General features: G+C 49.1%; 6 protein-coding genes across 6 annotated transcripts; 3 read left to right on the forward strand and 3 right to left on the reverse strand.

Annotated features, from left to right (window-relative positions):
- Window positions 1-1,772: 1,772 nt before the first annotated feature.
- BX661DRAFT_180566 (coatomer epsilon subunit-domain-containing protein) lies at window positions 1,773-2,809 on the reverse strand. Its single transcript, XM_051535502.1, is given in 3 exon segments — window positions 1,773-2,227; window positions 2,255-2,368; window positions 2,386-2,809. The coding sequence occupies 3 exon segments, from the start codon at window positions 2,743-2,745 to the stop codon at window positions 1,925-1,927; spliced, it is 777 nt and encodes a 258-aa protein (XP_051392897.1). The 5' UTR covers window positions 2,746-2,809; the 3' UTR covers window positions 1,773-1,924.
- Window positions 2,810-3,167: 358 nt separating this feature from the next.
- BX661DRAFT_197589 (uncharacterized protein) lies at window positions 3,168-5,270 on the forward strand (the record flags this gene model as incomplete). Its single annotated transcript, XM_051538148.1, has 1 exon — window positions 3,168-5,270. The coding sequence occupies one exon, from the start codon at window positions 3,168-3,170 to the stop codon at window positions 5,268-5,270; it is 2,103 nt and encodes a 700-aa protein (XP_051392898.1).
- A 254-nt stretch (window positions 5,271-5,524) lies between these two features.
- On the forward strand, window positions 5,525-8,971 carry BX661DRAFT_223823 (fungal-specific transcription factor domain-containing protein). The gene has a single exon (XM_051538892.1). The coding sequence runs from the start codon at window positions 5,570-5,572 to the stop codon at window positions 8,834-8,836; it is 3,267 nt and encodes a 1,088-aa protein (XP_051392899.1). The 5' UTR covers window positions 5,525-5,569; the 3' UTR covers window positions 8,837-8,971.
- BX661DRAFT_92538 (uncharacterized protein) lies at window positions 8,964-9,719 on the forward strand. The gene has a single exon (XM_051539596.1). It carries the CDS (start codon window positions 9,090-9,092, stop codon window positions 9,648-9,650), a length of 561 nt encoding a protein of 186 aa, XP_051392900.1. The 5' UTR covers window positions 8,964-9,089; the 3' UTR covers window positions 9,651-9,719.
- Window positions 9,720-9,788: 69 nt separating this feature from the next.
- Window positions 9,789-10,103, reverse strand: BX661DRAFT_170239 (uncharacterized protein; the record flags this gene model as incomplete). Its single annotated transcript, XM_051533597.1, has 1 exon — window positions 9,789-10,103. The coding sequence occupies one exon, from the start codon at window positions 10,101-10,103 to the stop codon at window positions 9,789-9,791; it is 315 nt and encodes a 104-aa protein (XP_051392901.1).
- A 1,776-nt stretch (window positions 10,104-11,879) lies between these two features.
- On the reverse strand, window positions 11,880-12,925 carry BX661DRAFT_180573 (protoheme IX farnesyltransferase). The gene has a single exon (XM_051535503.1). The coding sequence runs from the start codon at window positions 12,750-12,752 to the stop codon at window positions 11,946-11,948; it is 807 nt and encodes a 268-aa protein (XP_051392902.1). The 5' UTR covers window positions 12,753-12,925; the 3' UTR covers window positions 11,880-11,945.
- Between the last annotated feature and the right edge of the window lie 220 nt (window positions 12,926-13,145).

Consider the following 13,145-nt stretch of genomic DNA (forward strand, 5'->3'; position numbering starts at 1 on the left):
AAAAAGACAAAGTGGTGGTTTTTGCTCCACGTATAAAAGTAAAGACATTCATCCCTAACCAGAAATTACACATTTATCCTCCATCATCTTCAACATAAATTGTCAGTTTAAACACCTTACAAGTTTATTATTCAAACGCCACATATAACCGACGTGTCCAGAAAACCCGATTATGACAATATTACGCCTTTAAACACTAAAAACATGCCTCCCCTCGTACGCCAAAACCAATAGTCCATATGTATTATTCTCTAGTATGGTTAAATACACTCGTACAGTAAGTTTTTTAATTTGAAAACTGCAAGCTAAAATTTTAAGTATAAATGTCGTTCCAAGAATCTTTAAACTGTGGAGTCCTTACCACATGGCTGCCCCAAATCCTGAGATGATTGCCATAAGTTTGCTTTTAATATTGCCCCAGTAGCTTTTAAGAGCAATAATGACATTAAAAATGGATTGGAAATAGGAGCAATCCGCTAGAGTTGCCTCGGTGCGCGTTCCTCCCTTTTTCCACTTTGTTAATTTTGTAAACCTTTTTGAGTATTAAAAACAATATTATTTTATAGGCCCACAGCCAAGCACAATAGTAATGTTTAAAAATAAACGTTGGCACTTCTGATTAAATTAGCTTTGTTTATTTGCCAGGTTAGCAGATACAGCCGGTGATTTGGATTTCAAAATGTTTTATAATACAATGTCATACGCATTACAGTTATGCGTACTTTATGACCGTATAATTATTTTTAATAATAAATCATTTAAAAATTATAAAGTAAAAATAAGTAAACTCTAGAAACAAATGGCGCCCATGCTTAATGTAATTTAATTTAATTTAAATATATGGACAACATGCCTTGGCTAGTCTTTGTTAAAAATACACAGGCCTTTCTATTTATTCTTAATTTATATAACCCCAAAAATGCTTTTATTATATAGATGCTTTTAACGCGTGGCCGCAGTGCTTTATAGCATAAATTGCAGAATTTTTTAGTCGGAACTTTTGGAGCAGGTCTTTTTATTGGTTGGTGGCAATCAACTAATTAGCCAGCCTTTGCTATTCCAGCCAAAGGCACAATCATCAATAAGTCACACAATGACCAAGCAATAATGTTCTTTTTTACCTTTTCCAGTGCATAGCACTTATATATTCAATACACCTTAATACGTAGTACTTTATTTCTATATGTTAATAGAACGGTTTTCCCAGAGTTTAATAGTATTGGTTGATGGCGATCAACTGATTAACCAGTCTTGGCTGTTTAGCAACACAAACAATAAGTCACACAGTGACCAAAGCAATATGCTTTCTACTATTTACCTTTCACAGTGCATAGCACTTATTATTAAATATACTTTATATCATTATAGTTTATCTACACGTTCATAGAAGTTCCTATATTCCAACAATAGTCTCAAAAAACGTGCAAGTTACCTTGACTTTTTGGCAAAAACAAGGATAATATGATTTCGGGTGCGTTAGATTCTGGATGAGAACCTAGGGGCCTGATTCGCGAATGTGGCAACTGCTGTCTATTTCTGTAAAGCATTTAGGTGTTTCTGTTTGCCCAAGAATGCATTTGCCAAGAGCCGGTTACAAGAGAGCAAATCCAAGGGGGGGAGGTTTGTATTTGCGTTTTTGCCTTTGGTTGGTCGCTGTAACCCAAAAATATACCTGCAGGCTAGCCCGGGCGTTTGAAGGCTTTAAGGAAAAATACGGTGGCAAATACCCACACATAGATAAGTCGTGGTGCACGATCACACACGTTCGTAGGTGCTGTAATAGTGTGGTTTTTTAGCAACAATATATAAATTTTATTTATTTATTAACCAAAAAAACATCACAGATACTTTGCGGCAATCACGTCAAACTCCTTATCCTTACGATCAAGCTCCACGACAAATTGGTGTTCTGGATTAGCCTTTCTCAGCAAACCCAAATATGATCTTTAGTCTCCAAAGGCAAAGCCAAAATATTCGCACAAACTACCAAATTAGCCAACACATCCGCATCTCCCTGGTCCCTCTCCAATGCATCCTGCAACATAGCCATAGCCTCAGTGACCAAGCCAAGATGCATTTTGCATACAGCCAATGCACAAACGACTCTCGCGGTGGATACGGCAGCGGCCTGTGCAAGCTCTTCAAAGATATACAAGGCTTCAGTGTATTTCTGACCACCCACATGCAGAGCAGTCCAGGCTTCGGCTAATTGCGCCAGGGGTGCGTCCTCAGCCCAGGCGCGAGTGCGTGCAACAGTTTTTTGCGCCAAATCCACGCGGTCAATGGACAAAAGGATGGCGGTGGTCATCAGGGAGCATTCGAGGTTCTTCGAGTGCATCGCCAGGATACTCAGCGCCTCATCATGCCGCTGCGCTAGTGCAGTACCTGTGCAGCAATGGCCACAAAGGTGCCACTGAGCAAGTTCTCCGGAACACTAACGAGTTCGGTAATGGCGGCGGTGGCGGCGTCGCGTTGGTCACCTGCAGTGTATTTAAAGGCAGTGAGGTGGCGAAGTGCCTGTAGCGTGGCGGGCGTGCTGGGTGTCGTGGGTATTTCGTCGAGAACCTGCTGGTGTTTGCCTTGGCCGAGGTATGAACGGTACTGGAGTGACTTTTTTTCAACATCGAATTCCCAGGCAGCGGTGTTGCTCCGGAGATGGGTGAGATTGCTTAGGGCTTGCGGGTAGGCGCCGAGGTAGAGCAGATTGCGCGCAGTGTAAAAGTCATCAACCACAGCCTCGCTCATTTTAGATGGAAAAAGGGAAGGTTGAATTTGGATTGAGAAAAGGATTGCGAATGTAAGAAAAAAAGAGCGAAGAGAGAAGTTTAACTCTGTGACGCGTTACAAAAATCCATTCTTTATTTTGTTTTTACATAGCGTCAGTGTATATGCATGGGCTTGTAAATGTTGGTGCGCTGATTAAATCAGTGTTGATCTTGGTCAGACCGACCGACTAGGTGACGTCTTGTTTGGCAATATGGCAATATTGAAATAACTGCCATTCGAGTTGATATACGTTTATCACAAAATAATTGACGTTCTTACTGCCGTTGAACAAAAAAGGGTATTTAAACGTTTTTCCTCATGCAACAACAGACCAAAATGAAGTATTTTTCCTCCTTTTTTGCCATTTATTTCAGTATTATATTACATATAAAAAACCACGGATGCGCTCGTTAAATCCACTAATAATTGCCTGCCTCTTTTTTTTTGGCACAGGTGCTTTGGCACTGAACCTCACTGGCGAAACAGCGCTGCTTGATGCCGCGCCCACAACGACCAACCGGCGACACGCCACGGCCGTGACGTTCGGCGAACTAGGCGTCTTCGATTTCCGCGGCAACGGCCACGCCCGCGTCGCGCTCTCTCTCGGCGCCTTCTCCTCCGAAAAAAAGGACACCCCCGCGGACAAGCGCCTACGCTCTGCGCTTTCCACAGGAAGCACAGAAAACACAAGCAACTCAGCATTGGCCAGCCGCCAGGCAGCTCAGGGGCAGAGTCCGGTGCGCACCACAGAGTCGGTGGAGCTGGACCACGTGTATTTGATATTTGCCAAAGCACGTGCAGTGAATAACTTTGTCGCTCGACTGCATACTGCCCATAAAAGGGAGAATGGTCAGAGAGTGGTGGGGCAGAGGGGGGCGGATGACGAGACGGCAGCGCTGATGTTGTGCTCGGATGTCGGAAGCTGGCTGGAGAGCGAGTTTGTCGCGCCCATATCGGCGCTACGCCGGCCTGCAAAAAAGACAAAAGAGGCAAGTGATGCAAATGAGGCAAAGGAGGCGGCGGCTGTGGAGGAAGAGGACAGGCCGAAGATCTCGTTCATTGCTGCGGCCACCGGACATCCGACGCTGGTGGCGGACGGGCTGCCAAGGGTAACCAAAGTCACGGGCATGCAGAGGCGTGGCGCGACACCGACCCCGGAATCAACAAGCAATTCAGAATCAGCAACAACAGCAAGACCCCGGCCCAGCGCCGATGCGCCGCCGCTGCTGCTGGGCGCTGATTCCACAGCCAACGACGTTTTCCTGGTCGAGTACGAGTGGGAGTGGCTGGTGCAGCACGGCGGCGAGTACGCGGTGGTGATAGCCAACTGCGCAGCAACAACAATGCAGTTCAAGTACAATCTGATCATGGCCAACCGCGGGCTCGACGGGCAATGGACGAACCTGCCAGCGGGGTGGATTCCCGTCCAGCGCGTTCTCCCGGCAGTCAGCCACACGCTCTGGGCACTATCGCTTGCATTATGGGCTGTGGCCGCCGTGCACGCGCATGTGCGGCGGCGGGTGCGGCCGGTGTTAGCAGCGGTGGTGGGGTTTGTGCCGGTGCTGCGGCTGCTCAGCAGCCTGGCGGACCAGAGCCGGATGCGCGTGTGGGGCGCCGGCGCGTACGAGGTGACAATGGTGGCGGTGTCCACCAGTCTGGTGGACGCATTGGCTGACGGCACGCAGCTGCTGGCGCTTCTGGCGCTGTCGAAGGGCTGGGGCGTAGTGCGCGCAAGGCTGGCTGGCACGGAGAAGCGGCTGGTGCCTGGGCTGGTGGTTTTCGTTGGCGTCGCTACGCTGTATGACGGCGCAACAAGGGGCGGCGGCGTACTGGCCGTTGGTGTGCTGCAGATGGCTGCTGCGTGGTATGCATGTGCGAGCATGGCGCATACGCGGCGCGCACACGCGGTGCAGACTCTGAGGCTGGTCAGCCGCAATGAGACGGCGCTGGCGCGGTGGTGGGCGACGCAGGCCCAGGCGCAGCAGGGCAGCGGCAGTGGCAGTGCAGCCAGCAACCAGGCGCAGCAGCTGGGCTGGGCGCCGGCCGTGGCGCTGCAGCGGCTGGCGGCATGCAGCTGGGCGTGCGTAGCAGCGGAGTCAGCCTCGGCCGAGCGCAGTCGCTTAGCGCTGGTATGGAGCGCTGTGCGCAAGGAGCGGCTGCTTCGGCGGGTGCACCGGGTGGCGCTGCCGCTGCAGTGCGTAGATGTCGGTGTTTTGCTGGCAAGCAGCTTCGCTGTGCCACCGCATCGCGCGTTTGTTGGGCTGCTGTTGGTGCAGGCGGCGCACTGGGCGGCCTTTATGGCAGTGTTTCTGGTGCTGGCGCTGGATGGGCTGGAGCTGCCTGATGTGCTGTTGCCGCCGCTGCCGGCGATTGCTGCGCGCAGGTCCATTCCGCTGCCCCCGACTCAGACGCGTGCGGCGGCTGCTGTGTCGCATCGCCCGATGCCGCCGCTGGGCCACCTGCGCCTGCTCCGGAGCGCAACGCCGTTTGCCGCCACCGGCTAGCTGTTGATCAAAAGGACCATTGATTGTTAAAAGCTGATTGGCGGCCAAAGTGGGCTCTGAGCTTGGCTGAGCTTGGCCGAGTTTGGCTGGATCTTCCGATCACTTTTTCGTTTTGCACCAATCAGGTTGCTTATCTGGTGCTAATTAAATTTTCACGTGCCATCTCTAAAAAAAATAGCTCGCTTGTGTTCAGGATATCTAATCCCCCTATCCGGGCTAAAAAAAAAACATTATTTCTTTTTTCCTCTTTGATACAAAAATTCACATTTCGAAATTTCACACTTTACCATTTTATTATTATGAATTTTGGCTTTTATGCTTCAGGGTTCTCACCAGGAAACACCACTGACGATCCTCCCGGTCATTCGGCAACACCAGGCGGCCGAGCCCCACACCCAGTTGCACACTTGTCTTCACTTCCTCAGCCATATCAATTCGCCACTCAGTCTATCACATCAGCCGGCCACTATGCAGACTCCCCCTTGCGAACAGCAGAGCCTGGACAACCGAAAGACACCACGGGCGGCAGCAGCAGGCCCATCGGCATGGCGTGCAGGGCGTGTCGGCAGCGCAAAATCCGGTGCGGCGGTGAGCGGCCGCGGTGCATGTACTGTGTCAAAAAGGGCTATGAGTGTTTATTGACTCCGCACAAGAAACGCGGCAGACCGAGGAAGAACACCGATGATCAGGGCGGAAAGCTGTTGTCTGGTACCAGGGATGACATTGGCAGTGAAGAAACGCCTTATGTGGACGAAGATATGGATGAGGGGGAGGGGGCCAGTTTTAATGACAATGGTGCTCCAGTGGATTTGGGGAAGGGGTTTGCTGACGGGATGCTGGATTTGCGCCAGCTGTGGATGGAATTAACTGGCGGACATGCCTCGGAGCTGCCCCTGGAGCTGTCGGCTTTGGCGGCCAATTCTGCCACGCAGATGGATGAGTTGCTTGGGAGAATCCCCAGTATTGGGCCTAGCTTTAACCTTGGAGGCACAGTACCAGGACCAGGCACAGGCCAAGACAGCAGTGGTGGCGACTTGAATATACTGGCTGCGAACTACGCCTTCCCGCCATTTGATCCGATGACGCCTGTGGATCAGCTTTCCGCTGGGCTAACTGCCAGGACTGAGCGGTTGGCCAGCGGTTATGTTGCTGCGGATGCTGGGATTTCGCAGCAGCAGCTTCAGAATATGCATCAGATCCAAATGCCCTTTGCGATGCCATCGGCGCAAAACCAAAATCAGAACCAGAACCAGAATTTGGAGCAGAGCACAAGGCAGAATCAGAGGATGAGCCAGAGGCGAGGGGCAAGTGTGGGCTCGTCCACGCACCTGTCATTTGGCACCGAGAGTATAGCCGAGTCGGCCAAGGAGTCTGCTGTACTGGGGATCGGTGAATCCAAGCGAATTCCAGTCGGCAGTGCCTCGCAGAATCAAAATAATCACCAGAATCAACACAATCAGATACATGCGTCCGTGGTGGTTGCGCACACTATCGATGAGGGAATCCGGCAGTACTTTTCCTGTGTGCACCCATGGATGCCGATCCTCCACCGCCCGACTTTTGAAAAACAAGTGCTCTGTGGACAGGTCGACCCAATCCTGTACTACGCGGTGCAGGCCATTTCGGCGCGCTTCTGCCAGCATCAGAATCAAAACCAGAACCAGAACCAGCACAGCTCGCCGTTGCAATCGCCATCAACCTCAGCCTCAGTCTCACCCAGGCGGCCTTATAAGCGCGGCCACCGGTTTGCACGGGCCGCTCAGTCACTGCTTCCCGAGTCCTTAAAGTGCACCAAGCTGTCAACCCTGCAAGCGATTACCATCCTGGCTCTATACATGTCCGTGTCGGGCCACTGGCAGGAGGGAGCGGCGCACGAGAAGCTGGCTGTGCAGCTGGCGTTCACAGGCCAGTACCATCTTCTGGACGAGGAGTTTCTGATCCCGCCAGTGACCAACAACATGGGATTGTTCGAGAGTGGATGGTCGGAGCGGACCAATCCGTCGCGGCTCGAGGCGCTGAGCCGGCCAGGCGGCATTCTGGAGCACGAGCAGAGGCGGCGACTATGGTGGGCGATCTTCCACCTGGAGCGGTTCAACGGACTGGCAATGGGACGACCAGCGATCATCAAGCCTGGGTGGCACTGGGTATGGCTGCCGTGCAGCGATGAGCTGTGGGCGTCGGACCAGCCCAGTGGCACGCTCTCGTGGGAGCTTGGACTGACCGCGGTGGAGCGCCGCCCATCCCAGGCTGTGTCCAACTACCGCGTCGACCTTGTCTTGGCTCTTATTATGGGACAGCTGGTGGAGCAGCGCACGGAGATGTTCCGCCTGTTTTTCCCGCGCATTGACCGCGGCACCCTGTTCTATGATAACCTGCCGACCCATTCCTTGCAGTGGTCCCAGCGGCTGCGCAGCCTGGCTGAAGTTGTCCATGGCTTGGAGCGACGTATCCGCCAGTGGCGGTTGGATCTCGATCAGTACGCGGATGCATTTTCGACCCGGCGTCATGCGAATTTCGAAATCATCGGCGCCTCCTGTCTTGTTCATTTGTACGCCTGCGTGTTGCAGATTAGAGAGCACCTTTTTGAGGACATGCTTGTGCATGAGGAGGCGCAGCAGGGCAGTGGCGGTGGCGGCGAGGCGATGGATGATTTGAATATGGCTGGTGTTGGTGTGTTTTCGCAAAGCTCGTCGGCGGAGTGTATGCCACCGATGCCGCCGCCACCCTTGTTTGAGGGACTCGAGGGTGTCAGTAATGGCTGTGCCAATAGCTGGCGATCGACATATCAGCGTGGATACGTGGCCAGGGCAAAGAGACCTAAATTGACATTGCAGTTTGTCGGTGATCTGGATTCTCTGGCGCAGCGGTGCTGGGACAGATCGGTGGCTGCGGCCGATGAGACTGCAGGGCTCCTGCATGCCCATTGGCTGAAGCCCCTTGACCACCAGGCGGGAGTTGGTGTTTCTGAGAAGGCGGATATGCGAGACGATCATCTGGAGAGCTTTGTGTCTGGTAGCTTTACACATCCCAGAGCAGCAGATTCCAAGTGGACACTCGGTGCCAGTCAGCCCAAGCTCGCAGCGCACAGCAAGGGTCCACCAGTTGCCACTGCCACTGCTTCTGCCTCTGCTTCTGCCTCTGCGGGCCCTGCGTACATGCAGGGCCTGGACGCGCGGATCGCAGACCGGTTCAAGCTGATGAGCCCGCAGACGCCCTATCATCTGTTCATCGCAGGCAAAGTGCAGGCAGCCAGGCTCAAGCAGGCCATCAGTTTCCAGGCATCGGCACCCGGGCACAGTTCAGCAGCAGCAGCAGCAGCAGTGGTTGAGGATGAGGGGGAGAATGGCGGTGCGAAGTCGGAGGAGCGTGAGGCTGTAGTGGAAGCCATTCGCCGCGTCAACCAAATCTGGGACGCTCACGGTGCAGGCATAGATGCCCAGGCGGTGGAGGCTCGGCTGGATCTTATTGTGGTTGCGCTGGAGTATTGCCAGCTGTACTGGTACTCGCTGAACTTTGCTTCGCATTTGAAGTACTTGAAAAGAGAGGCGATGAAAGCTGGGGACTAAGTCTTTTTTTATTCTGTAGATCGCGCAATATTGTTTTTAGCTCAGCCCCCTCCCCCCCCCGCTTTGAGCCTTAAGCCTGGGGTCGTTTTGTTTTGTTTTTGTTTTGTTTGCGCACCATCGTCATCGCCACTCGCTCATTTTTCTTTCTTTTAGATTTGTACTTTTAAAATTTCATTTATTTCATTTCCACACCTGAATTTATTTCTTAAAGTCCATTATTACGCTTGCACAGAGCTACATTCAACCCAATTCAATGACGCTCATTCTGGTTCTCGGAGACATTCACATTCCGCAGCGCGCCGCTGACATTCCGGCGAAATTCCGCAAACTCCTTGTGCCAGGCAAAATTGACCAAATCCTCTGCACCGGCAATCTCTGCGACCGCGCCACCTACGAGTACCTCCGCAGCATAACACCAGACTTGCATATAGTTCGCGGGGAATTCGACGACAAGACGCAATACCCTTTGTCAATTAAAGTAGCCCAGGATGAATTGACCCTAGGCCTAGTGAACGGTCATTATATGGTGCCGTCTAACGGTGATGTGGATACCTTGGCGGCTACCGCGCGGCAGATGGATGTTGATGTGCTTGTGACTGGGAATACCCATAGGTTTGAGGCGTATGAGGAGCAGGGGAGGTTTTTCATTAACCCGGGAAGTGTCACTGGGAGCTTTAGTCCGTTGGAGGTTGCGCCGATTCCGTCGTTTGTCCTGATGGAGGTCAAGATGAGGATGGTTGTGGTTTATGTTTACCAGCTGGTTAATGATGAGGTTGTCGTTGACCGCATCGAATATGTGAAGAATGACGACTAAATAAAAAAATAGAATAAAAACTTTGTTTATTTGAAAAGTAATAATAATGCAGCAAGAGGCGTTTTAGCCGTTGGCTTATAAAATAAGAAAAGCGAGACGAACCAAAACAGTGTTTGGTTTTATTTTTTTTGTATACTTTCAGCATTTGGGAATACACGAGAAGAATGATGGCATCGAGCAACCATTACCATCACTGTCATCGCTATCGTCGTTGCTGCCACTAATGCCTCTAATAGATTCTTTGTTCACCCTATATTCGCTGTCGTCGTCGCCATCGTAACCGCGGTCATGTTCATTGTAAGTGTCAGTGTCAATGCAAGTGTAAACGCTACCGGTATCACCATCGTATCCGCTTTCGCCACCTTTGTTTTCTATAACTGCTTCATTCTCGTTATATTTGTTTTCTGTTTGCTTGGTACTGCTTGAGTCTGGTGCCGTGCTATATGCTGCCATGATTTTGGAATGGTTAATGAATGAATAAAAGTGTACAAGTAGCAAAAAAAAGCCAAAAAAATTGTTAGCAAAAGAGTGAAGAAAATATTATTTTCTAAAACTTGTGGACTTAAATAGCCAGTCTTGAATAAACAAAACGTTGGTTGGGGGTTTTAAACAAACAATTCGTATAATTAGCTTAAGCCAGAAAGTATATAGAAAAATGCGAGTATAAAAAAAAATAGTTTCAGTCTATGAAAAATATTTTTTTAGGCCTTTAAGTCAGCACATGTGCGTGATCAGCAAAAGCAATGACTTTCACACTAAAAAAGCAAGCTTTAAAAAGAATAGGTTCAAAACATGAATAAAGTGAGCTTTTACATGTTAATTATTTTGCACTAATAAAAATTAGAGCTCCACGTGCGAATTTGTCAATTGTGACGTTATGTTTTGTATTAATATTCAAAAGTAAATGCACCCCCACCCCTTCAATTGAATATTTACAACTACAGTATTGGTGCACAAGCACTATTATTTTTTAGTTTCTATTTCATATATAAACCCTATTTCTCTCTACAAATGTATTGTCTAAAGCGCGTTTTAATTACACTTCACCTTTATCTACAATAGTATTATACTTAATTCTGCCATCTACCTATTCAGCCAACATTAACGCATACAACCATGTCCAAGTGTTCTTCCATCGACAGTAAATTAACCACTTGCTACATTGACAGCCTACCTCCTCTAGAGAGGCAAAACCAAGCGAGATCGTCTAAAAGTAGCAGCAGCATCAGCACCAAAAGAAAAGACGGCAAAGGCAAAGGCAAAGGTAAAACCTGCGTAATTCTTTAAAAACAGGGATTTTTCTATTTCTCTGTAATAAAGCAAATAACTCGCATTTTCAACACTTTTTGTTAAATTTTATAAATAAATGTGGAGGTTGTCGCAGTAATCCAAAGCTCGTAGAGTTAAATAAATAAATAAATAACATCATGTCGAGTATTAAATTTAACCATTAAATTCCCGCTATAAATAAAAAATGTAATACTTACTATGAAAGGCCAAGGCCAAAGGCAAACATTGAAGCACAAATTGTTTAGGATGTTAAAAAAACTTATTGTGCAAGCGAGACTACCCCTTTACTCATTTGCCAAAAATAAAATGCTCAGAAGTAAAGAATAGAGTCAACATATTTTTTTTATTCAAATAGTTCAACTTTTGCGCATAAGTTGTTCAAGTTTAACACTGCGGCGTTTCTGCGAACTTTCCGTAAACAGACACAAAATGCGTGTACAATTTTGCATATAAAAGAAAAACTAAATGCCAAGTTCATTTTGGGTTATTTTATTTTGGTTTTATGTTTATTTCTTATTCACCCAATGCTCTACATACTACAAAATATTCAAAAAATTTAGCACATACATATTAATTACTCAGTCATGGCAGCCAACACCAGTGCATACGAGTCCCACAGCAACGACAGCAAATTATACAATTGCACAAATGACAAGAGCTCAACCCCCGATAACTACATTTACTACGCTTTTTGAATATTTGAAACTGAAGAGCCAGGAGAACTCGATGTCACTGATTGTAAATATTGCATTCTGTGGACGCTGATCTGCCAACAGTGTGGCAGTTATTTAAAATAAAAACAGTTTGGTGAAGATACATTACGTATAGTTATAATATGTATATTTGGAAACACAAGTGACATTGTTCCTTTGACCATTCAATCCTAATTTTGACGTTTATTTTTGAAGAAACGCCATTTATACGTAAAAGAAACGGGAGGAAATAATAATAATTTTAAAGAAAACAATATTTAGTAGTTTTATTTCTCACATGAAAAAATTAATTTCATTCTGTTTTGCCATTCTTGCGGTCCTGGATAAACTTGTGCAACATAATGAGTATGAGCAAAACAGGCAAATGAGCCAAGCTGCTGAAAAACAAGCGACGCGATTTTTTCGCGTCCGGTTGGCGCCAAAATTCATAAGCACAGTACGCCATAAACGCGTTAATCGCCGATGAATCCAGTAAAAACCACATATCAGTCAATCCCAATGCAGGCAACATGGCGCAAAGTGGGAACATAAGCAGTGAGTACCGTAGGGACACGCGAGCATTCAATCGCGGGTGAGTGACGGACATCATCCGGTATCCGGCCTTCGAATAATCTGCGCGCAGTGTATACGCCAACGAGTTGAAGTGCGGGAACTGCCAGGCAAACATAATGCCGCCAAGAACCCACGCGCCAGGACCTAGAGACCCGGTAGCTGCAGCCCATCCCATAAGCGGCGGAATGGCGCCGACCAGGGACCCGACCCATGTATTTACTATCGTCATGCGCTTCATCGCTGTGTACACACCGGCGTACAAAATTATATTGGCCAGGCCGAGCGACGCTGTCAATGGATTGACAAAAAACCACAAGGCAGTGACGCCGCCTACCCCCGAGGATACAGCAAAGGCCAGGGCGTGCAGGGGCGCGAGCGCGTGCCGAGCCAGCGGCCGGTTGCGCGTCCGGCTCATCTGCGCATCATATGGCACTTCAATCCACTGGTTGAAGCTGTTGGCGCTAGCCGCACACAACGTGGTGCCCAGTGTCGTCCACAGCAGTGTGCCTACTTGTGCAGCGCCCGGCGCTATCGCGTAGCCAGCCATTGCAGTCAGAACAACAAAGCCTGTGAGCTTGTCCTTTGATAGGTCGCTGTAGACCTTGCCGATATTGCTCAGTGGTGTCTGCGACTGGATCCGCCACTTTATAACCGATTCATCTTGTAAGTTGCGCTGTGTCGTTAGCCGCGCATCCGGCTGCTGCTGTTGCTGGTGCTGGTGCTGCTGGGGCGATGTTGTGTCTTTGGATAGTTTTCGTGACTCTGTGGTAGTGCTGCTGCTGCTGGACTGCATGTACCGGCTATGAGCAGGAAATGTAAACGAGAGAGCATGCCTATTGCTGTCTTTGAGCTTGGCAAGCACGTGCAAGTGGCTGTGTTTGGGTTTCAATGACAGAAGCAGAGTCGGGCTCGCACAGGCAGCGACTCGCGGACAGCTTTT

The sequence above is a fragment of the Kickxella alabastrina genome, assembly GCF_025024165.1.
Source record: "Kickxella alabastrina strain RSA 675 chromosome Unknown BX661scaffold_7, whole genome shotgun sequence".
In the NCBI taxonomy this organism is placed as follows: Eukaryota; Fungi; Kickxellomycota; class Kickxellomycetes; order Kickxellales; family Kickxellaceae; genus Kickxella; species Kickxella alabastrina.